The sequence below is a fragment of the Pelophylax lessonae genome, assembly GCF_965119305.1.
Source record: "Pelophylax lessonae genome assembly, chromosome: 4".
NCBI classification, from domain to species: domain Eukaryota; kingdom Metazoa; phylum Chordata; class Amphibia; order Anura; family Ranidae; genus Pelophylax; species Pelophylax lessonae.
The window spans coordinates 385,104,465-385,127,806 of record NC_138771.1 but is presented as its reverse complement, the minus strand read 5'-3'; the positions used below and the strand labels follow the sequence as shown (position 1 = coordinate 385,127,806).

At 44.4% G+C, this 23,342-nt stretch overlaps 1 protein-coding gene across 2 annotated transcripts in view; it reads left to right on the top strand.

Moving 5' to 3' along the window:
• Positions 1-23,342, top strand: part of SLC23A1 (solute carrier family 23 member 1) — a 580,604-nt gene that overhangs the window by 313,417 nt on the left and 243,845 nt on the right. For both annotated transcript variants that reach the window (XM_082255678.1, XM_082255677.1), the window contains one exon: positions 16,374-16,494. In XM_082255678.1, the coding sequence (XP_082111804.1) occupies positions 16,374-16,494 (121 nt within the window). The remainder of the gene's footprint in view (positions 1-16,373; positions 16,495-23,342) is intronic.

The following is a 23,342-nucleotide window of genomic DNA, read 5'->3' as shown; positions in this document are numbered from 1 at the left end:
CGAGTGTGTAAGTTTGCACAGGCAAGCAGTGTAAAGGGACAGTGGGCACAGGCTGCTAACTTACTGACTCACACTCCTACCTACCTTATTCAAAAAAAGAAGTGGAGCACAGTGCAGCCACCCAGAGCAGCCTATCAGAACTCAGTTCACTGAGACACAGATCACACTAATGTAAGGCAGGCTCTGTTGGTTACTAGGAATACTGCACTGAGTGTTCAGGTTCTAGTTTCTGTAGTGTGAGGAGGTACAGACAAGACAGTTGGGCTTAGTCACTCAGCCATATCAACTGTACAGGCTTCTGAATGGTTGCTATTAGGCCCCATTTACACCAACCTTTTTTTGCACAACATGCATAGGGCTTGTAATGTTTGGGATGCCATAACAATGAATGGCGCAGCAAACGTGATGGGTTTTAGCATGTTTTATAAACCAATTTTGCATGCGTTTACAAAACACGCAGGTGTGAGTGGAGCCTTAAGGATGGGGTTGGTGCAAACCCAGAAAGAAGGTGTCACTCCAGCCCAGTCACCTAGCGTAGCCCACCCCTCAACCCTGCAGTCTATACGAAGCGCATCTCTCAATCCTGCACTCTGTATGTAGTGCATATTTACTTGACTAGGCAGTAATGATATGTACAGTGCCTATAGTAGCCAATCGTATTATATCCTTATTTTATTTATCACAGTCAAATCAATGAAATATACTTTATATTATTAATGTTAAAGTTGTTAATATTTATTTTTGTAACCTAATTCTGCATACAACATTTAACAGTGTCATTTAATGAGATAATTTAAGAGGGCGTGTTTAGGGGTGGAACAATAGGCGGGGCAGGGTAAGGTTGTAAGGTTGGGTGGGGCAACTGGTGGCGAGTAACTCTTAAGGCCTGGCTAGTAGCTCAGGACTTGTACTTTTGAGTCCTATATATATATATATATATATATATATATATATATATATATATATATATATATATATATATATATTTTTTTTTTTTTTTTTTTTATATATGTATATGTATATGTATATATATATTTTTTTTTTTAGATATATATAGTGGATATGTATCTGTAAATACTTTTTTTCCCTCTATTGGTTGAACTAGATGGACTTGTGTCTTTTTTCAGCCAGGCTAACTATGTAACGATGTAACTATGTCGACACAGAAATTAACCCCTATCACAGCACAGTGATTAACCAGGGCATGGTTCAATACTTAACCCTTCGCATGGCACATGATTTAACAATGAACCCTCAACATTGCACAACAATCAAACCCCACCATTATTTTATAGAGGACGTGTAGTGTTCTGCATTTTTTGCTTTTTATTGATTCATGTTGGATGTAGGAATATATATCAATGCTAGCAGCAACCAGCTAATAAAGATGCTGTTGTCAGGAGACCTGGGAAGTGGAGCTGGGGTTAGGAGGAAGAAGCCACCGCCAAAAAAAAAATGCTGTCGTTATTGTTTGAATTTTTTTTGATTGTGTGGTATTAGTTTTATTTGAGTTGGTACGTCCTCTGTATACTGGTAGCCAGTGGCCCTGCATAATGGAGGTCTTTTTCTCAAAGAATAGGTGCCAGATCCAACCACGCTCCCACCTCAATACAAAAGACCCCCTTTCCCCCACTGAGGGGAGGATCATGCCACATCAAATAGTTGGTCTGGCAAAACTGTACTAACAGTGGAAGGGTCTTAAAGGGACATTGTTAAATACCAGAAATGCATTACACACAGAGTGTGCCGTTCAGGAGTATGCTATGCATATCGAGAAGGGTTGAGGAGTGTGTAGTGTGCTACTTATAGAGTGCAGGGTGGAGGAGCGTGCTACATGCACAGTACATACAGAGTTCAGGATTCAGGAGTGCACGATGTACAGAGTCAGTGTTCAGGAGTGCACAATGTACATTGTGCAGTGCAGAGTTCAGGGGTGTGCGCTACATACAGTGTGCAGTATGTACAGAGTGCAGGGTTCAATAGTGTTCTGCATACACTGTGCAGAGATCAGGAGTGCACTATGTACACAGTGAAGAGAACAGGAGTGCGCCATGTACACAGTGCAGAGATCAGGAGTGCTCTATATACACAGTGCAGAGATCATGAGTGTGAGACGTACACAGTGCAGAGATCAGGAGTGCGCTAATTAAATAGTGCAGAGATCATGAGTGTGCTACGTACACAGTGCAGAGATCAGGAGTGAGCTACATACACAGTGCAGAGATCAGGAGTGTGCTACCTACACAGTGCAGAGATCAAGAGTGTGCTATCTACACAGTGCAGAGATCAAGAGTGTTCTACGTACACAGTGCAGAGATCAAGAGTGTGCTACATACACCGTGCAGAGGTCAGGAGTGCGCTACCTACACAGTGCAGGGCACAGGAGTGCGCTATGTACACAGTGCAGAGATCAGAAATGCGCTATGTACACAGTGCAGAGATCGGGAGTGTTCTAAGTACACAGTGCAGAGATCAGGAGCGCGCTACGTACACAGTGCAGAGATCAGGAGTGTGCTAGGTACAGAGTTCAGGAGTGCACTATTTACACAGTGCAGGGTTCAGAAGCCACTATGTACAGATTGTAGTGTTCAGACGTGCACTAAATAGAGTGCAGAGTTGTGAATTAGCTAATTCTCTTGAATATATTGCATTTGGTGATGGTACTGACCACCAAACTCAATAGGAGATATTATTTACACTAACATGAGAAGGGGGAGATAGTACAGGGAAAAAGTTCACATTAATTTTATTGAGATTCAGGGCTCTTGCACACACCTGTGCCCAACTGCCCATTCAATGTAATTGCAGTGGAATTTTCGTCTTACAGGCAGCCCAAGTGCAGTCTGTCACTGACATAAATAGTAGTACACTGCTGAACTCATGTTTATGATCGCACCACTATATAGAGGAATACAGCAGCATACAACCATTCATGTCAATGACAGGCTGTACATTGCATCTGGGCTGCAATTACACTACATGGGCTCAGGCATTTGTTTGTGCAAGAGCCTTGGCCTGTTTCTAGAGTGTGGGAAACACTTTCAGTGCTCTATTAAGACACCAGCAATGTTTAAGGTAAAGATAAAGAAAGCAGAGGGAGGGATAAATGGACAGAGGGATGGATGAAGAGTGATGGATGAATGGTTGGATGGATGGAAAGAGTGATGAATGGAGGGATGGAGGGTTGGATACAGGGTGGGATATTGAATGTAGATAGGGATGGAGGGATGATTGGATGGAGGGAGGAATTGATGGATGGATGGATGGAGCAAGGGATGGTTGGATGGAGAGATGGTTTGGTGGAGGGAGAGGGAGACAGTTTGATGGATGGAGAGAGGGAGGGAGGGACAATTTGATGGATGGAGAGAGGTAGGGACAGTTTGATGGATGGAGAGAGGTAGGGATAGTTGGATTGATGGAGAAAGGGAGGGTTGGTTGGATGGACAGAGGGATGGTTGGATTAAGCAAGGGGTGGATAGAGGATAGATGGAGGGGGGAGGGTTGGATGGAGGAGGGGATGGATGGAGGGAGGGAAAGAATACACAGACATCCTGTCCTGGTGCTACTTTTCTGACTTTCTGTATCCCACACTGTAAAATAATCCCTGCTCTCTCCATGCTGGCAGAAGCTGTTTCTTTCCCTTTAGACCAAGTGTAGGGAAACAACTCGTGGGCTCACTCTAATGGCTGAGAAATGATCCATCTGCCTCTTGTAGCAGGGTGTTTTCTCTCCACTCCTCTCCTCTCCCCCTCCCATCCAGCTGCCGGCACCTTCTCCTGATACAGTTAAGCTGAGAAGTCAAATCAGGCAGGCTGAGGAAAGGGGCTGGTACAGTGCTTTCTCATTGGCTGAGGAGGCAGAAGAGAGGCTGTATATCAATTGCCTCTGAAACCAGCCTGCAGGGTCTAATTAAAGATTATTGGCTTATGCCGCTGGAGCAGCTGTATTCCTCCACAGGAAAAAATAATTCCCAGTCTTCTGGCATCAATAGAGGATGTGTAGGTACAATAAAATTAAAAAAAAAAATTGTGACATATGAAAGTAGTGGCATCTGAATTTTGGGGCATGCTTTTGTAGCACCACCCCCGCAGGAGCTGCTGATTAGATTATTGGGTCTACGTCCTGCCTAACAACCCACAGAATTGGCTCGAACCCTCCCTAGGCACAACTGACCCAGAATAGGACTGGAATACCAAATGGCTACACAGATTGGAATATAACACTTCAATAAATAATAATGACCTGTTACCTCTCTCCAGCTGCAGTCCTTCTGGGTAATACAAGGTGACCACACACAAGCTTGCTTTTAAACAGGAAAGTTATTTACTGTGAATCAAATAAACAGTTTCGATACAGTAAAATATGACTTTGTAAAAGGATATACTAATTAATTAATCAAAGATAAGATAAATACTGTGATATCACTCCTCAAGGGCACATTAATTGTTTCAGGAAATGTCTCAGAGCCTATAGGACCGCCATCTTAATCACTATTATACTTTTGGAGATAAGGCTCAGCATTCAGTTAGACACAGTATCAGAATGTCAGACCTATCTGAGTCCGCTGTTTCTTCTCTATATCTTCGCTAGCAACGTTGGTGCACTCGCAATTTGTAATCCACATTGAGGATGGGTGATCAATAGAGAGAATGGCAGCAAACAGTTAGTAATCACCGCGGGGTGTCTGTGCAGGATTGCCGGTAAAACTTCTGTGAGAGATGTACTGGGCCACCTGGTATATTGCCTTCTACTACTCTAAGGCTAATCCTGACTAAAGTTACTTCTTTGATAGATAGAGTCAGTTTTTGGGCAGGTGCCCTCTCACCAACAGGACTGTCTCCCAGGAAGCCTCCGCTGCTGTCTCAGTCTCCGGCCTCTGTCACCAGCCGCGCTAGGTATTTGGGGTGGATGAGTCTGGTCTCTGTAGAACATCGATGGGACCTCCAGGAGGGATCCTCTACTGGAGATGAAACACTGCAACTTAGTCACTTAAGGCCCAGGAGTTTCGGCCTAGCATACAGCATCAGCCCACAGCACTGGCATCCTGCTTGTCTCACTGTGTCTTTCCCAAGAGAGTGAGCCTGGCTCCTCCCTTCCTTTATAAAGCTTCCCCCAGAAGGCTGTGCGGTGCAGCAGTGCACCCTGGTATTCTCAAAGCACTATGGGCGATGAAGACTGCTCAACTTCCTGAAAGGAAAATAACATCAAAAGACATTCCATAGCCGCTGCAATGTGTCCTTTTGGCCACTAGATGGAGCCGAGTTCCTCTCAAATGTCAAGCAGCAGTCTTTTAGAACTTGTATAATGGAAGACCCCGCTACACACTCCCCCCACTTGAGAAACTTTGGTCCCCAAAGAGGACAACAGCATGTACTCCAGTGCATATGTTGGCAGTACACAAAAAAAAACATTAACATATGCATAACAGGGAATCATCTTCCTTTTCATAAGCAGAGTTCAAACTTAACAACTGCATATTACAACACAGGTTCGACATAGGAACCTCCCACCAATTGTCAGGGGAGGGAAGGTAATTCTGTTCACAGACCCCTGACACTTGAGTGGCTTGTACAGATGTGCCTGGGGGTGAGCTAGGGTTGTCCTCCACCAAATCTGCGGTGGAAGAACTAGGCTGATCAAGAGTTCGTTTGGAAGTAAAGATAGCCTCTTCTGAGCATTCACCCAATTGGTCATAGGTCAGTCTTTTGGGCGGGTGAATGACTCTTCTTTCCCTCTGTTCTTTGGGATGCACGATCTCAGAGGTACTAGGACCAGCCACTTCTGGGGATTCTTCAATGTCCTCCTCCTCATGTTCCAACACACAGGAATCTGATGCTTCAAGAGCGGTCAGTTCTTCTTCAGAGGAAGGTGCAACCTCCTCCTCAGGATCTTCATCATCAACTACTTCTTCTGGAAGCATGTGGAAAGGTATGAATTCGGGGGCTTCCGCCCGAAGGGTTCCTCTGTCAGCCAATTCGGATGAAGACAGGGAGGCAGGTGTGGGTTCTGGTAACTGAGACGACCACATCCAGTCAGGTACCTCCTCTTCATCTTCCAGATCTTCAGATGGAGAATTTCCCTCCCTCACATCTGGGAGTGTCGACTGAGATCTGGTGACTGGTCTGGACAGGCGAGAGGTCGAAGGGGTCTCTGGCGAATCTACGACAGGAGGCATGCGAACTGCTTCAGAGAGAGGCAGTAAATGGTTCCTATGCCAAGTCTTCAATGGACCCACACTTCCTTCAGGCCGAATTTGATACACAGGGAGGTTTGGTAGTTGCTTGCAGATAACATAAGGTTGGGACTTCCAGCGGTCTGCCAACTTGTGTTTTCCCGGGACACCCAAGTTCCTCAACAATACCCTGTCCCCTGGTTGCAAGTCTTGGATCCGAACTTTTAAGTCGAAATTCCTTTTATTCCTCAGTCCACGTTGATCAGATGTGGCCTGAGCTTTATCATAGGCCGATTTCAGACTCTTCCGCAGTCGGTCCACATATCCCTTGTGCGATGCTGAAGAGGTGTGATCGGGCGAGATGCCAAAGGCCAAATCCACTGGCAATCGAGCCTCTCGTCCAAACATTAGACGATAAGGGGAATATCCAGTAGCATCACTGACAGTACTGTTGTAGGCATGCACAATGGCAGCTACATGTTTGCCCCAATGCTGTTTCTTCTCTGAGCTTAAAGTCCCCAACATGTCCAAAAGAGTCCTGTTAAATCTTTCCGGCTGGGCATCCCCTTGTGGATGGTAGGGAGTAGTTCTAGTCTTTTGGATGCCTAACAGATCTAACAGTCTCTTGATCAGTCTGCTTTCAAAGTCTCTTCCCTGATCTGAATGGAGGCGTTGTGGTAACCCATAGTGTACAAAGAACTTTTCTACAAGAACTTTGGCTACTGTAGAGGCCTTCTGATCCCTTGTTGGGAATGCTTGGGCGTATCTGGTAAAATGGTCTGTTACCACAAGGACATTCCCTTGGCCACTCAGATCAGGCTCTAGGCAAAGGAAATCAATGCACACCAGTTCCATGGGTCCCTGGCTTTGCAGATGGCCCATTGGGGCTGCTTGACGTGGCAGAGTCTTCCTTTGTATACATCGGACACAAGAATGACAGTATCCTTCAACTTCGGCCCTCATACAGGGCCAGTAGAACCTGTCTCTGACAAGCTGAAAAGTTCTTTCAGGTCCCAGATGGCCATGATTATCATGAAGAGCAGCCAGAACTCTCTCCCTGTATTTAGCTGGTAAGAACAGTTGCCACTTCTCCTCCAGATCTTCAGATGGGCCTCTTCGGTAGGCCACCCCTTCTCGGATCTGTAACCGGGTCCACTCTCTATGCAACAGACGGGCCCCCTGAGGAGAGTCGGTGAGAAGCAACTCAGGGCGCTGGATCTCCAAGGCTTCCAAAAGAAGTTTTCCCAGAGGGTCTTCCAGCTGCTCCTTCCTCAAGTCCCTTTTGGACAGCCGGGGTAAATCTTCCCCTTCAACCTGGGTCACCCTGCAATAGTATTTGGGTACTCCGACAGCCGAAACCCCAATCTCTTCGGCTCTTGATCCTCCTCTGGATCGAAGTTCAGTTCCCTGATATAGGGCACGCACCCCTTCTGGAGCCAAATGGGTCCATTCTTCATCAGGTTCGTGTGGTGCATGCAACCTTCTGGATAGGGCATCTGCATCCCTGTTCCTGATTCCTGGCCGATACTTCAGGCTGAAGTTGAAGCTAGAGAGGGCAGCCAACCATCTGTGTCCTGTTGCATCCAGCTTAGCTGTAGTCAACAGATAGGTAAGGGGATTATTATCCGTCTTGACAATGAATTCAGCTCCGTACAGGTAATCTTTCAGTTTGTCGACCATTGCCCACTTTAAGGCCAGGAATTCAAGTTTGTGGGTAGGATAATTCCTTTCAGCAGGTAGTAGACTCCTGCTCACGTAGGCTACGGGTCGCAGGTGGCCCCCATGTTCCTGGTAGAGTACCCCACCCAGCCCATCTCGGCTGGCATCGACATGTAGTTCATATGGTTTCGTGGGGTCTGCGTAGGCCAACACAGGGGCAGTGGTTAGATTCTTTTTCAACTGAATGAAAGCCCCTTCACATTCTGGGGTCCACTGATCCTGGATGGACTCCTTGGCCTTCCGGGGTCCCATGGTGGACTTCATTGGCTTGACCAGTTCAGGAACGTCATCTTCTTCGTTCTTTAGTAACTCATTGAGGGGTCGGGCAATCTTGGCGAACCCCTCTACAAACCTCCTGTAATAGGAGCAAAAACCCAGGAACGACCGAAGTTCGGTCACATTTGTAGGTCTCGGCCAGGAGGCGACAGCATCCAGCTTGTCCGGGTCGGTGGCCACCCCTTCTTCAGACACGATGTGGCCCAGGTAATGGACCGAGGACTGATAGAATTGGCACTTCTCAGGAGAAAGTTTCAGGCCTTCTTCATGTAGCCTCTTCAGGACCTTTTCCAACCTCTCCTCGTGTTCTTCCAAAGTTCTGCCAAACACGATAACATCATCCAAGTATACCAGTACCTCTATCAAATTCATATCTCCAACGGTCCTTTCCATCAGCCTTTGGAAGGTAGCAGGGGCCCCTGACAACCCCTGAGGCATGCGATTGAACTCAAAGAACCCCACAGGGGTGATGAAGGCTGTCTTCTCCCGATCTTCAGGGTGCATGGGGATCTGATAATACCCACTCTTTAAGTCCATCACACTGAACCACTTCGCCCCTGACAGGCTCTGTAGGGCGTCTTCGATTCGAGGAGTGGTATACTGGTCTGGGATGGTTCTTCTGTTCAGTGTTCGGTAGTCGATACAAAGCCTCAGAGATCCGTTTTTCTTCCGGACTACCACTATCGGAGAAGCATATGGGCTCCTGGATTCTCGAATAACCCCAGTCTTCTTGAGTTCCGCCAGCTGCTGACGTAGATCTTCTAAGTCACCTAAGGGAACTCGCCGGACTCTTTCTCGGAAAGGTTTGTCCTCACTCAGGCGGATCTTATGAGTGGCACTCCTGGCGCATCCCACGTCGAACTCAGCCCTAGAAAATATTCCTCGCCATCCAGCAAGTTGTGCCTTGGCCCTCTTCACCCATTCTGGTGGGAGGGCAGCGTTTCCAGAGCAGAGCTCTTCTATAACATCTTCACCCCTTCCCTCCTCTTTAAGATCAGATGGGACAACTGGGGTAGCCGGGTTAACTTGGCCCAACAGCACTCTGGCCGGTACCTTCACCGGTGTAGTAGAGGTGTTTCTGACACTCACTAAAACCCTTCCATGGTTTTTCTGTAACACCTTCAAAGGGATCACTTCAGGGATTACTTCTATCCCTCTCTCCTCTTCCTGTGGACCTGATTCAAAGATGATAAAAGGGCCCGGCTGTTTCCATGTGAGTTTAACGGAAGCTTTCAGACAAGCCACCTCTCCTGGCTGCAAGACCTTTTCCGTTCTGTCCAACTTCCAGAGTCTTCCAACTCCTTCTGCAGGAGTCTCTTGCTCCAATACTAATCGTTGATAGGCCTGCCGTAGCATGGGGTGAATCCTTGGCGCTGGAGCATCCTGTCCCTGGACCAGTTGTGTCAGGAGGCGCCTTACTAGGTCAGTGTTGGTCCCTACGATGAGAGAGCTTTTGTTGGCCCCTGGCGGACGAGGACAGACCACCGCTAGGGTGTCGAAGGTTTCAGCTTCACCAGCCACTGATGGGTCAAAGGTCAACTTGATTGGCAGATACCCGTCATAGGGAAAACTTTGAGTCCCGATACCCCATATCTCCAGATCTTCCAACTTCTGCAGAGGTAGATGGGTAAGGTGTTTATCATAGAAGTCTCTATACAGAAGAGTCACTTGGGCCCCAGTGTCAAGGAGGGCTCTTGTGTAAATTCCTTCTACCTGGACAGAGACTACAGGGGAAGGCCCGACCAAGTTAGTTGGGAATTCTCTTGAAGTGGCCTTGTTGTCTGATTCAGTTCTCTGCACCCAGGCTCTTTTCTTTTTTTTTCTTCTGGACTTCAGTCCCCTCTGGGCCCGGTGTGCATTGATTTTCCTTCTCTCAGTAGCCTGGAGTATAGAACTAGGGGCGTTGTACCTGGATCTGACTCCCTGACTCAGATTCCCTGAATCATTGAGTCTCTTGGATTCCCTTGAAACTGGCGGGCACCCGGTCGACTCCTTCACGGGTGCCCTCTGAAGTTTTTCCGCTGGCTTGCGAGGTTCTGAGGCGACATTTCCTGGGCTGGGACATACTCCTCTAACATGTCCTACTCCCCCACAGTTGAAACAAGTTAGCGATCTCCTAGGTCTCGGTTCCGGGTCTACTCTAAGGTTAGAAGGTTTATCCGGCTTCTCTGACACGTTCCCATCAGGTAGAGTAGATGCCTGACTAGTCAGGATGGACACCATTTCTATCAACTGGGACACCTGGGTCTTTAGGAGTTCAACTTGCGAGTCACTTTCTTTTGCACTTATCACTCTGACACGAGCAGTTGAGTCAAACTGCCGACTCTTCCTTTTGTTGTCTAACATGACCTCTTCTTCTCTGACCATTCGGATCAGGTCAGGGTATTCCAGAATGCCACCATCTTGGCGAGTTCGCAACAGTATGGCAATGGGATCTAAGGGTTGAGCCCCTCTCAGCACCTGCCGTGCACGAGTCTCATCTACCTTCCGGGGGTCTATCCCTTTCTTTATCAAGATCTGGTGGATGATCTTATCTAGGCGTCTAATAAATTCGGACAACTTCTCTTCCTCTTCTTGGTAACAGTGGTCTAACTGGTAAAGAAGTTCAGCCACGTTCTCCGTCCGACCAAATACATCTTGTAGAATGTCTAGATAATCCTGTGCAGTACAGTTCTTTTTGCTTAGCTTGAGATTACGTACGGCCTCTAGTGCAGGTCCCTTTAAACTTTCTGTGATTCTCTGTTTCTTGTGCTGTTCTGGTACCTCCCACTCTTCCAAAGCCTGAGTGGCGGTATCTAACCACTCTTCAAACCCATCTTCTGTCGAAGGCACAGGCTGTTTCCCAGAGAATGTCCTGAGCTTCCTATATTCAGTCATCAGATAGTTTGGGGAGTCCTTACTACATTTTGCTACGATTTCCCCGAGAACAGCACACAGTTCTGAGCTAAAGGTAGACAAAGGTGGTGACTCTGGACTCCCTTCTTGGACACCTTTTTCTTTGCTGGATCCCCCAGGAGTGGTGGATGAGGGACCTTCAGTAAGGACTTCTGGATGTATTAAGAAAAGTTCTGTTTGGTCAGTAGTCTTTACACTGGTTCCCTTAAAGTAATCAGGGACCCCCTTCCTCCACTCACACAATGCATACGTGTGTGGAACGGTGGTGTCTGTCTTTATGTCAGTCACCCAGAATTTCCTGTCTGTGGACAGTGCCCTTAAAACTGGGAGGAGTTTTTCCTCAGTCCAGACCTCTCCCTTGATTTCAACCACCAGGCCATTTTCCACTACGACATTCTCTTCCCTGCACCACTCGGCTGCAGCGGTAGGATCCATTTCTGCGTTGAGGGGGATTCTGTGGCTGAGAGGGTTGTGTTGCAGGACTGTAGATGATCCCGGACGAGCCCCCACGTGTAGCACCACCCCCGCAGGAGCTGCTGATTAGATTATTGGGTCTACGTCCTGCCTAACAACCCACAGAATTGGCTCGAACCCTCCCTAGGCACAACTGACCCAGAATAGGACTGGAATACCAAATGGCTACACAGATTGGAATATAACACTTCAATAAATAATAATGACCTGTTACCTCTCTCCAGCTGCAGTCCTTCTGGGTAATACAAGGTGACCACACACAAGCTTGCTTTTAAACAGGAAAGTTATTTACTGTGAATCAAATAAACAGTTTCGATACAGTAAAATATGACTTTGTAAAAGGATATACTAATTAATTAATCAAAGATAAGATAAATACTGTGATATCACTCCTCAAGGGCACATTAATTGTTTCAGGAAATGTCTCAGAGCCTATAGGACCGCCATCTTAATCACTATTATACTTTTGGAGATAAGGCTCAGCATTCAGTTAGACACAGTATCAGAATGTCAGACCTATCTGAGTCCGCTGTTTCTTCTCTATATCTTCGCTAGCAACGTTGGTGCACTCGCAATTTGTAATCCACATTGAGGATGGGTGATCAATAGAGAGAATGGCAGCAAACAGTTAGTAATCACCGCGGGGTGTCTGTGCAGGATTGCCGGTAAAACTTCTGTGAGAGATGTACTGGGCCACCTGGTATATTGCCTTCTACTACTCTAAGGCTAATCCTGACTAAAGTTACTTCTTTGATAGATAGAGTCAGTTTTTGGGCAGGTGCCCTCTCACCAACAGGACTGTCTCCCAGGAAGCCTCCGCTGCTGTCTCAGTCTCCGGCCTCTGTCACCAGCCGCGCTAGGTATTTGGGGTGGATGAGTCTGGTCTCTGTAGAACATCGATGGGACCTCCAGGAGGGATCCTCTACTGGAGATGAAACACTGCAACTTAGTCACTTAAGGCCCAGGAGTTTCGGCCTAGCATACAGCATCAGCCCACAGCACTGGCATCCTGCTTGTCTCACTGTGTCTTTCCCAAGAGAGTGAGCCTGGCTCCTCCCTTCCTTTATAAAGCTTCCCCCAGAAGGCTGTGCGGTGCAGCAGTGCACCCTGGTATTCTCAAAGCACTATGGGCGATGAAGACTGCTCAACTTCCTGAAAGGAAAATAACATCAAAAGACATTCCATAGCCGCTGCAATGTGTCCTTTTGGCCACTAGATGGAGCCGAGTTCCTCTCAAATGTCAAGCAGCAGTCTTTTAGAACTTGTATAATGGAAGACCCCGCTACACTTTGAAGGTGCGTAAAGAATTTTTGGGGATGCTTAAGCACCCCCAAGCACCCACCTGGCACTGCCCCTGCTGGTATACTCACCGTGTGTGTTCAACCCCTGCAACTGTTTCCTAAGTCTCAATTGGACTCTAGAAATATACTGCAAAATACTATTCATGTATAAGCAGATATAGCATGTAGGCATGTGTGTGACCCGTGGCTCATTTTAGATGTGACAACATTATCATTGTTTATCATTCATTGTGAAAGCCACCATGGCCTTTTGTATTTGCACTATACATATTACAAGGTGAAACTGCTTTTTATGTAATTTATGTAATTATGTAAGGTGAAATTGCTGTTTGCTCTTGTATCAGAACTGCTTGGTGGGTCCTTTTCCACAATTTTTGTTATAAGTTTGTCCTGGTTCTGAGGGTACCACCAGTGAGATTGGTGAGTCAGTACCCTTCCTTAAAGCAGAGCTCCACCCAAAAGGGGAAGTTCCGCTTTAAGCACTCCTCCCCCTCCTAAGCAACATTTGGCATGTTCTCCTTTCCCCCTCCCTCCCTGCAATCTTTTTAGATTGTTTGAGCAGCCACATCGCTGAATCCTGGGACACATTAGGGGGTGTTTATTAAAAGGCAGCAGATACACTTTTTGTAGCTGCTGACTTTTAATAAACACAAAAATGACTGAAACGCCACTTTAAAATGGTCAGCATAACCTTGTTGGATCTTTGTATGGTTTTTAGGATTGATCAAGGTCAAAATATCCCTTTTTTTTCAGGAAAAATTGGGCTTTCATTTGGTGGCAAATAGTAATTGATATCTCCTGATTTTGTTATTTTTTTATCAAAGAAAACTGGCCCCAAATAGAAAAAAAAAAAAAAATTTTTTTTAAATTTAGCTGTATATTTCTTGTTACTACCATAACCTACCAACAAAGAACAACCCAAAATAAATTTCCCTTCTCCCAACAATCGCAGTGATACCAAAGATGTTATTTGTACCCGTATTACAGCCCAGAAACAATAGTGCTTTGCTTTTTTTTTTAATCCTACCTAAGACATGCTGATACTAATTTAAAGAATATATTTTTAAAAATAAAATCCTGTCTCCTGACCTTTGCCCCCTGACCTTGATCTTTGACCCGTACTCGACCCAAACTAACCCTGGCACTGTCCTAGAACAAACATTGATCTAGGTATTTTTTTCTTTATTAATATTTTATTTATTTATTTTTACATACCCTTTGATGTCAGCCAGGCAAAGTTATACACAGGAACACAGCAGAGACACACTGGAGATGTTGACCTCGTGTAGGCATGGAGGAAATGAGCAAAGCAGTTAAAATAGCAAAAAGAGACTGGTTGTAGTCTGGACTAATGAGGCAGGTAATGGTAAATTAGGTGAGTCACTGTGGAAACAATGAGCGCCTGGTAATTAACCAAAGTCTAAATAGCCTAGAGCACTGGGAAGAGAGCTGCTAGTAATAGCAGAAGCCTAGCCCTGACATAAAGAAATTTGGATATTTACATTTTTGCGTACGTTTGATTTTGACCATTTTGCAAAAAGGTGCAATTTAAAAGTTACAAATATCTGTTATTTATTAACTTAGTAGGAATTTATCATTAATTGCATGAAGTTTGCTGGGTTTTATTTGCTAATGATTTTAGTGTATTTTTTAGCAAAAATATTGTTTGGATAAATATTTGCGCAAATCTCATGGAGCCTTAAAAATCAGTAGCACCTTCTTTTTATTCTACTGGTCCTGTGCTTTCAGAAAATATATGGTTTGGGGGTCTTTTACAAACTCTGAAAGCTATAAGTGAAAAATAAAAAAACAAAGGAAAAATTGCAAAAATGGTCCAGCCAGCTGAGTTTAAAAGTAGAGAGTAGTGCCTGGCAGAGAAAAGGTTAGGCCAAATTCCATCGTCTACAGAATAATAAGATGAAATGTTCCCAGCTTCCTAAAGAACAAGGAGATCAGATGTCTCAGTATATGTTGATGACATAAAACGATGACTACGTTTCTTGTAAATCATTAACTATTAAAAACCTACACTACATTCCACTCCTTGATTTACAACATATTTATTCAAGATTACAAATAGATACAACTTTAATATTAAGATACTGTTTTTGCTTGTAATCTAATGTAATCTAATTTCTGGCCTCATTAATTTCATCCTTCACATTTTCAATATTATCAGGAATGTATGTGGAACACTCATCATTTATTAAAGATTGTCTATCTCCCATATATCCCACCCTTTGGGTATTTTTGGCCACATGTAAATAATTGTATAAAATTTTTTACATCCTTTTACCCCTCGTCTTATCTATCTAAAATTCCATCTCTTTATCTGTCTGATTTACCTACACAAAAAATATCATGCGGCAATGGTAGGGCTGTTAGTAACAGTAAGGGAGGGTACAACATTTGTCAGGTTTTGTCTGATGTTTAGGTGTGGGACACAGAAATACCCTTCTCCCATTGAAAAGTACCAAAAAACATTTTGTCTGTAACTGGTTTAAGCATCAAAATTAATCTCCATGCTTGGCAACAGGTTAAAAAAATTCTGTCTGCTCTATATAGCTGTCAGCGGGTCTGTGGTAGTGAGCCCTTGTAGATCCCCAGCTCAGAATACCCCAGGGAGCGGAGTCTAAGTTTCTTCACCAGGGCCCCTGATGGTGGGGATGGACTTGCAGCAGGCTGGAACCAGGTTGCGGCCCCCAGGTAGGCTCAGCTGAAGATGCTTAGACCGCTGGCATGTGCAGAGTAAACAGCAGACAAAAGAATATCCACGAGACAAGCCGAGATCAGGACAGGCAGCAAGCAAACACAGACGGGAAAGCTAAGCCGGGGTTGGTACACAGTGAATCAGATACAATAGCCTAGGGGTATACAGATGGGAGCTCAGAGAACAGTGAAGTTGCTCAAGCAAGGAGCAGTGCACTGAGCATGTGTATATATAGGTAAGCAAACAGGGAGGTGACCCAGGAAGTAATAGAAAGGAAAAGGATATAACCCACAGTGGAGCAGTCGACGCCCATAGGTGAACAGAGAAGCAAAACACCACATGTGAAAAGGTAAGAGTATACAAACAAAACTACAGGCCAACTTGTGACAATAGGCCTTGGCTGATCATTGACTGGTCATGGACAGAATAGTGACTGACAGTGACTGGTAGTCAAACTTAAGATTTGTATCTTTTTTATCACTAGACTACTGCAATGCACGTCAATAATTCATTACCTTTGCCACCACATGGATGATGATCACACACAAAAATGCTTTGTTCCCTTTGTCTCTATGGAAAATAGCACTTATTCACAAAAATATGTTTAACAATATCTCATTTTTAATGACTCACAATGTACTATATTAAGTATTTATTGACGTTTGAATACTTTTCTGTATAGTTAAACTCTACACGGCTTGATAGATTTCTGATTGCAAAGTAATTTATTGGAATGTTTTGGTCCTTGTACAGCTGCCCTTACTCTAAAACCACATCTATAATTTTTTAATTAATAAACCAATAAACATGCAAATGTATTTCACAGGGTTTTGACGCTGATAATATTATTCGCACAGTACCTAAGAAATGTTACTCTTGTTTTGCCTGGTTACAAATTTGGAAAAGGAATGATATTTTATAGAATGCAAATCTTCAAAATGTTTCCGGTAAGTAAAACTATTCTTTTAGTAATTATTCTTCTCTTTTTAGTAACATCTATGATTTAGTATTGTTAACTGATATGCACCTACAAATACTTTACAGAAATTAATGGTTTTCGGTCAATTGTATTTTAATTTCTTCAATCACTATACACATTAATGTATTTTATATATCCATTGCTATTACAATCACTTTGTTGAATAATAATAAGTTTACTGTATTTAGCAATATTGATCAAAAATGTGGAAGAGAGGGTTCAGGGCCACAGACACCCTAACACAGTTCCATATACAGAATCTAACTTACATAGTTACATAGTCTAGTTGAAAAAAGACACAGGTCCATCCAGTTCAACCAATAAAAGAAAAAAAAAAATCACACAATCCCATATACACAATCCTATACTGACAGTTGATCCAGAGGAAGGCAAAATAAAAAAAAACAGCCTAGTATACATAAAGAAAAAGGCAAAGATCACTGTGTCATCACCTTAGCTGGAGATATAGAGGAGAGTATCCTATAAGGAATTAGATACCTCAAACTCTACCTCATGCACCATTGCCCCATACAAAGTCAAATCACTCCAATACAATTAATACAGGGAGTGGATGGCCTAATCCTTTAGATATATAAGCTTATATTTAAGGAGGACTAAAGGTCCACAAAGAAGTCTAAAGAGAAAATCAACCGGTCAATTATAAGCAGCTTACATTTGGTAAAAATAGAACATGAAAAATTGCAAAAACCTCTGACATAGCAAAAAGATAAAATGACAACGTTGTCAAAACCAGACACTCATCCAATTTGATGGTTCATCACACCTATGTACTGAATGGTAGCCCAACAGCTAACCTTGCTGTGTAAAGCTGGACTGTAGATGAATGGACAGGTGCAGATAGGAGCAGTGTGCATGCAGTATCTTGCTAGGAGGCTGGCTACATGTTGGAGAGTCGGTGTCCTATGGATAGTATACACAAAGCTAGTCAGTGTGATCTCACCATTCCCCAGCAGCGCTGAAGGGTCCTAATATCTCATGGACAGAATGCACATAGAGGTAGTCCACCAGCGCACTCTTCACTCATGCCGCTCTGTGTGTGCAGTTTGGGTCCGAAGGTAGATGACGTGGGTGTGGGAGTCTGCAGTGTCTGGTCTAGGAACAGACGTCACAAGGGTAATGACGACGTGTTGACATGTTTCGCTCATGAACACAATCTTCAACAGAGCAAAGAGGGGTTCAGCTGTGGTGCCTTGAATAGGATAATTAGTAGTTGCGCTGTTAGATTTTCAACAGTAGAAGTCCTCAGCATGAACCTAAATAGGATAATTAGTAGTTGCACTATTAGGTTTACAACAGTAGGGGTTCTCAGCGTGCACTTAAATGGGATAATTAGTAGTTGCACTGTTAGGTTTTTAACAGTAGGGGTCCTCAGCGTGCACTCATCCACCTAGCATTCATTACAACAATAAGGTAAAGGGGAACCCTGAGTGCAACAGTAAACTTCATATTTTTTTTTTTTATAAAAAATAAAAACAACAAACTTCTATCAAGGAGGGGATAGATCAATGTAAGACAGACAGGGAGCCCTAAGTGTAAAGTCCACCCGAATATTTTGAAGAAAAATAGGAGTAATAGGAAGACCTCTTTTTGGGAGGGAATAGCTAACTACACAAGAGAAACTATAACTGGAGGGGACAAATAAAGTACATGTTGTGTCTGATAGTACTAGGGACAAGTCATAGTATACAACTGCTTTTCAATTGGGATAACTTAACAGAGGAAGATATCTAATTCCAACTATTATTGAACATACACTTCCCACACACAGACGGTTAAGTAAGATGGATTTCATTTTTACTTTTTACATTAATCGGGGTTCCAGGAAAACTGCCAAATTACATTCGGTATTGAGCCCTCTTGGATGTAGGGTTCTCAATCCAAATATCCACATTTTTTCTTTCTGGATCAGAATCCTTTCAAAATCAACCCTTCTGAGGGGAATGTTTAGGCCATAGATGACCTTTATGCTCATTCTGATTAGGTTTCCTCCTTGGCATTGTAAGAAGTGAACCGCAAGTGGGCGTTCATTGTCCTTCTTTTTGATGTTTTGTATATGTTTCCCGATTCAAACCTTAAGTGGCTTTTTGGTTTTACCAATGTTTGCTTTGCCACAAGGGCAAGTAATCATGTATATTACGCGAGTGGTTTAACAATTGATGTATTGGTGTATTCTATACTGTTTGTCTCCATCAGAGCTAGTAAATCAATTGGTCCTGTCTACAAATTTGCACATAATGCACCTGCCACAAGGATGGATACATACCATGTAGTGGTGGAAGGTCAGCGAGCCAGTTGGTTTTGGGGGTCCTGCGATATTCGGAATGAACTAGGGTGTTGCAGAGATTTCTTGCCCGTCGGGCTAACGGCAGTGGGCGTGGGCCCACAATGTCCTTTAATAGCGGAGACCTTGTGAGTACATGCCATTGTTGGCTAACTACAGCTTTGACCTGATCCCACTGAGAGCCGTAGCGAGTGATAGTTCTAGTTGGAGCATTTAGAGCCTGATTTTGTTTGCTAGATTTTTTGGGGATCAAAAAATGTTGTCAGTTTTTATCAATCACTTTTTTCTTGGCTCTCCAAATGCAGACGTGTGAATGTTTTGGTAATTATTCTGTTTTCCTGTACTGTAATAAATAGATCGAGGAATGATCATGCATTTTCGTCAGAAGAAAAACTCAACCTGATATTTTTATCATTAGAGTTGAGCTCATCTAGGAAGGTAAGTAGATGCTCCCTCCCCCATATAATTAGGACATCATCATTGTACATCAGCCACATTAAGTTGGATCAGCTTTACCTATAAATGTTAGTATCTAGTGGTGGGCAAATGGTTCGGCCCGGGCATGAGTTCCGAACATTGGCTGTTTGCCCGTTGGGCGAACACTTGAATTGTTAGGGCGTTCAACTATTTGTTTGGCCCATCAAATGACCACAATGCACTGCGCTGCCGCACAGTGCATTGGAAGCCCTGATGAGCTGAAGCAATGAAAGTTTTGCCCAATCAGGGCATATAGCACTGTCAGAGCCATGATTTGACACTGTCATGATGACTCTATCCAATCATGGCTCATTGCTCTTAGCCCCACCCAACACTATTAAAATATTCTTCCCATACCGGCCATTTGCAGTGTGATATTTGCATGGGGATAGTAAGAACAGGGCTCTGTTCAGTGCTACTAGTGAGTTAGTGGACTATAGGAATTCTATTGTGAATGTAAAGTATCAGTCTAGTGTGAATCTACTCATAGTGCAGCATAAGTGTAGTGCGACCATTTATTTTTACTTAAGAATCAGTTTAGTGTGAATCTAGAGATAGTGCAGCGTGAGTGTAGTGCGACCGTTCATTTTTACTTTAGTGTCATTTTATTTTGTCAGGGCAGGTTTGCTGCAGCATATTTTAGTGCATTACTACATGTTTAACGCAGTATATTGCAGTGTGTTAGTGCACGTCAAACGCAGTAGATTTCAATGCATTAGTACATGTTTAACGCAGTATATTTCAGTATGTTGGTGCACGTTTACTGCAGTATTTTGTATTGCGTTAGTGCCTGTTTACCACAATGTATTGCAGTGTGTTAGTGCACGTTTAACGCAGTATATTTCAGTGCGTTGGTGCAAGTTTACTGCAGTATATTGCAGAGCATTGGTGCACGTTTAACGCAGTATATTTCAGTGTGTTATTGCATGTTTACTGCATTATATTGCAGTGCGTTTGTTAACATTTAATGCAGTATATTTCGGTGCGTTGGTCCCCATTTAATGCAGTATATTTTGTTGCGTTGGTGCACATTTACTGCAGTATATTGCAGCACATTAGTGCATGTTTAACGCAGTATGTTTCAGTGCGTTACTGCAGGTTTACTGCAGTTTATTGCACTGTTAGTGCACGTAGTATATTTCAGTGCGTTGGAGCACCTTTATTGCAGTATACTGCAGTGCATTAGTACACGTTTAACACCGTATATTTCAGTGAATTGTTGCAGGTTTACCGCTGTAGTATATTGCAGTGTCTTAGTGAACGCTTAATGCAGTATATTTCAGTGCGTTATTGCACGTTTACCACAGTATAGTGCAGTTCATTATTGCTTGTTTTCCGCAGTATATTGCAGTGCCTTAGTGCACATTTAACGCATTATATTTCAGTGCGTTGGTGCATATTTATCGCAGTATATTGCAGTATGTTAGTGAACGTTAAACGTATAATATTTCAGTGCGTTAGTGCATGTTTAACGCAGCATATTTCAGTGCGTTAGTGCACGTTTAACAAAATATATTTCAGTGCAGTATATTTCAATGCGTTAGCGCACGTTTAATGCAGTACATTGCAGTGCGCCAATGCAGTTTTACTGCAGTATATTGTAGTGTGTCAGTGGAGTGTGTCTGTGTAGTGAGTACTAAAATTAACCACTTGCCGACCGCCGAAAGTTCATTTACTGCGGCAGTCAGCCCCGTGCAGGTAAAGCGACGTAGTACTACGTCGCTCGCTCCCGCCGCTCTGGGGCACACTCCCGCGGTCCCGCTGATGACCTGATTGGGTTAAGAACTGATCAGTCATCAGGTCCAGGCCAATGATGTTTGACCTGAACCTGTTGATCAGTCCTGCCCAATCAGATTCTATTCTGAGCCTGTGTTATGTAAATACAGGCTCAGAAAAGACCCGCTCTCCCCTCCCACGATCCTTTTTGGATTCATCGAGAGGAGAGAGCACATCTAACGGTGAGTACTGCACCAAGCACACATACACACACTTAGACAGGCACACTTAACCCCCCATCGCCCCCCCAGTTAACCCCTACACCCCCTGTCACAACACACACTGTATACAGTATATAGCATTTTCCCATATACCCGTATAAGTGTGATTTGTAACCAGGTGTAGCGTTTGCGGCCCTTCCTTTTACACTTAAAATACCCGCCACCCCCCCATAAAGATTTATCCCCCTGATCCCCCCTGATCACCCCAGTTAACCCCTTTCCCCCTGTCACATTGCACACTAATACACACGTAATAAAGTGTTTTACTGTATTTTGTATTAGTGCGATTGTGACTTGACTTAGCGCTAGCAAGTTAGTTTCTGTCCCAAGAAGGTTTAAGGTCCCCGCCACCCCCCCCCCCATAAAGATTTAACCCCCTGATCCCCCTGATGCCCCCTGATCACCCCCAGTTAACCTCTTCCCCCCCTTTCACATTGCACACTAATAAACAAGTAATATAGTGTTTTACTGTATTTTGTATTGGTGTGATTGTGACTTGAGTTAGCGCTAGCGAGTTAGTTTCTGTCCCAAGGAGGTTTAGGGTCCCCTCCACCCCCCAATAAAGATTTAACCCCCCTGATCCCCCCCTGATCACCCCTACACCCCCTGTCACAACACACACTGTATACAGTATATAGCATTTTCTATATACCCGTATAAGTGTGACTTGTGACCAGGTTTAGCGCTTGCCGCCGTTCCTTTTATACTTAGGATACCCGCCACCCCCCCAATAAAGATTAAACCCCCTGATCCCCCCCGATCACATCCAGTTAACACCTTCCCCCTGTCACATTGCACACTAATACACATGTAATATAGTGTTTTATTGTATTTTGTATTAGTGTGATTGTGACTTGAGTTAGCGCTAGCGAGTTAGTTTCTGTCCCGAGGAGGTTTAGGGTCCCCGCCACCCCCCAATAAAGATTTAACCCCCTGACCCCCCCCAGTTCACCCCCAGTTAACCCCTTCATTGCCCTGTCACTGTGTCACTTTTATAGTGTACAGTTTTTTTCTGATCACTATTATTAGTGACACAGGTGACATTAGCTAGTGTTAGCGTCAGTCTAAAATAGCGCAGATCCCCGGCGCATAGTTAGATCTGATCAGAACTATACTAGCGTCTCCATAGTTTAGGGTTCCCAAAACACGGTGTTTGCACGATCAGCACTGATTCCTGCCAGCACCTGCGTTTAACCCGCCCAGCCCACCCCACCCAGGCAAGTGTAGTAACCAATAGATTACTGTCACTTACAAAAAACAACACACAAAACCGCTGTGTTAGCAGAGTCAGGCCTGATCTCTGCTAGCATTAGCAGTTTTTTTTTGGTAGCGGTTGAAATAGTCCTTGACAACCAGGTGCTTTTATTACCTGTGAGTCACACTACTGTACCAGTAAATTTAGTTACTAAAATGTCCAAACGTTGGTACAGTAGTGCAGAGGCTTACCTTATACTGACCATGTCAGATGAGAGCGATGGGGAAGCCTCACTGGCAGAATCAGGGTCAGTATACAAACCTGATGACAGCAGCGGCTCCCTGACAGATAGCTCCGACGACAGATGGGTCCTTGTTAGACCCAGGTGTACCCGACCCCATTCTGGAGTTGTTGAGATGCAGGAATCGCTGGGTGCTCGTATGGAGCAGAGTGTCAGTACTACGGCCGCTCATCCTTCTGGGGGCCTGGCAAGCGCCAGCAGCCTAGTACACCCTGGACCTAGTACAACAAGCACTGCAGTAACACTTGGTGACGTGGCGAATCCCATAAGTGCAGTTGAAGCTGGTGCGGTGGCTAGCACGAGTAGTGGCCCGCAGCCACCGCGTATTCGTAGACAGGCCCGTAGAGCCCATAGTGCCCTCCCTGATGCGCTGGCATATCCCAGTTGGCAACCCACTCATACTACAGCGCCAATACTTCCCCCATTCACTGCCCAACCTGGAATCCACGTGGAGACAGCTGGTTTTACGCCCCTGAACTTTTTTGAGCTGTTCTTCACGCAAGATCTTTTCGGATCTATTGTGGATCAATCAAATTTATACGCA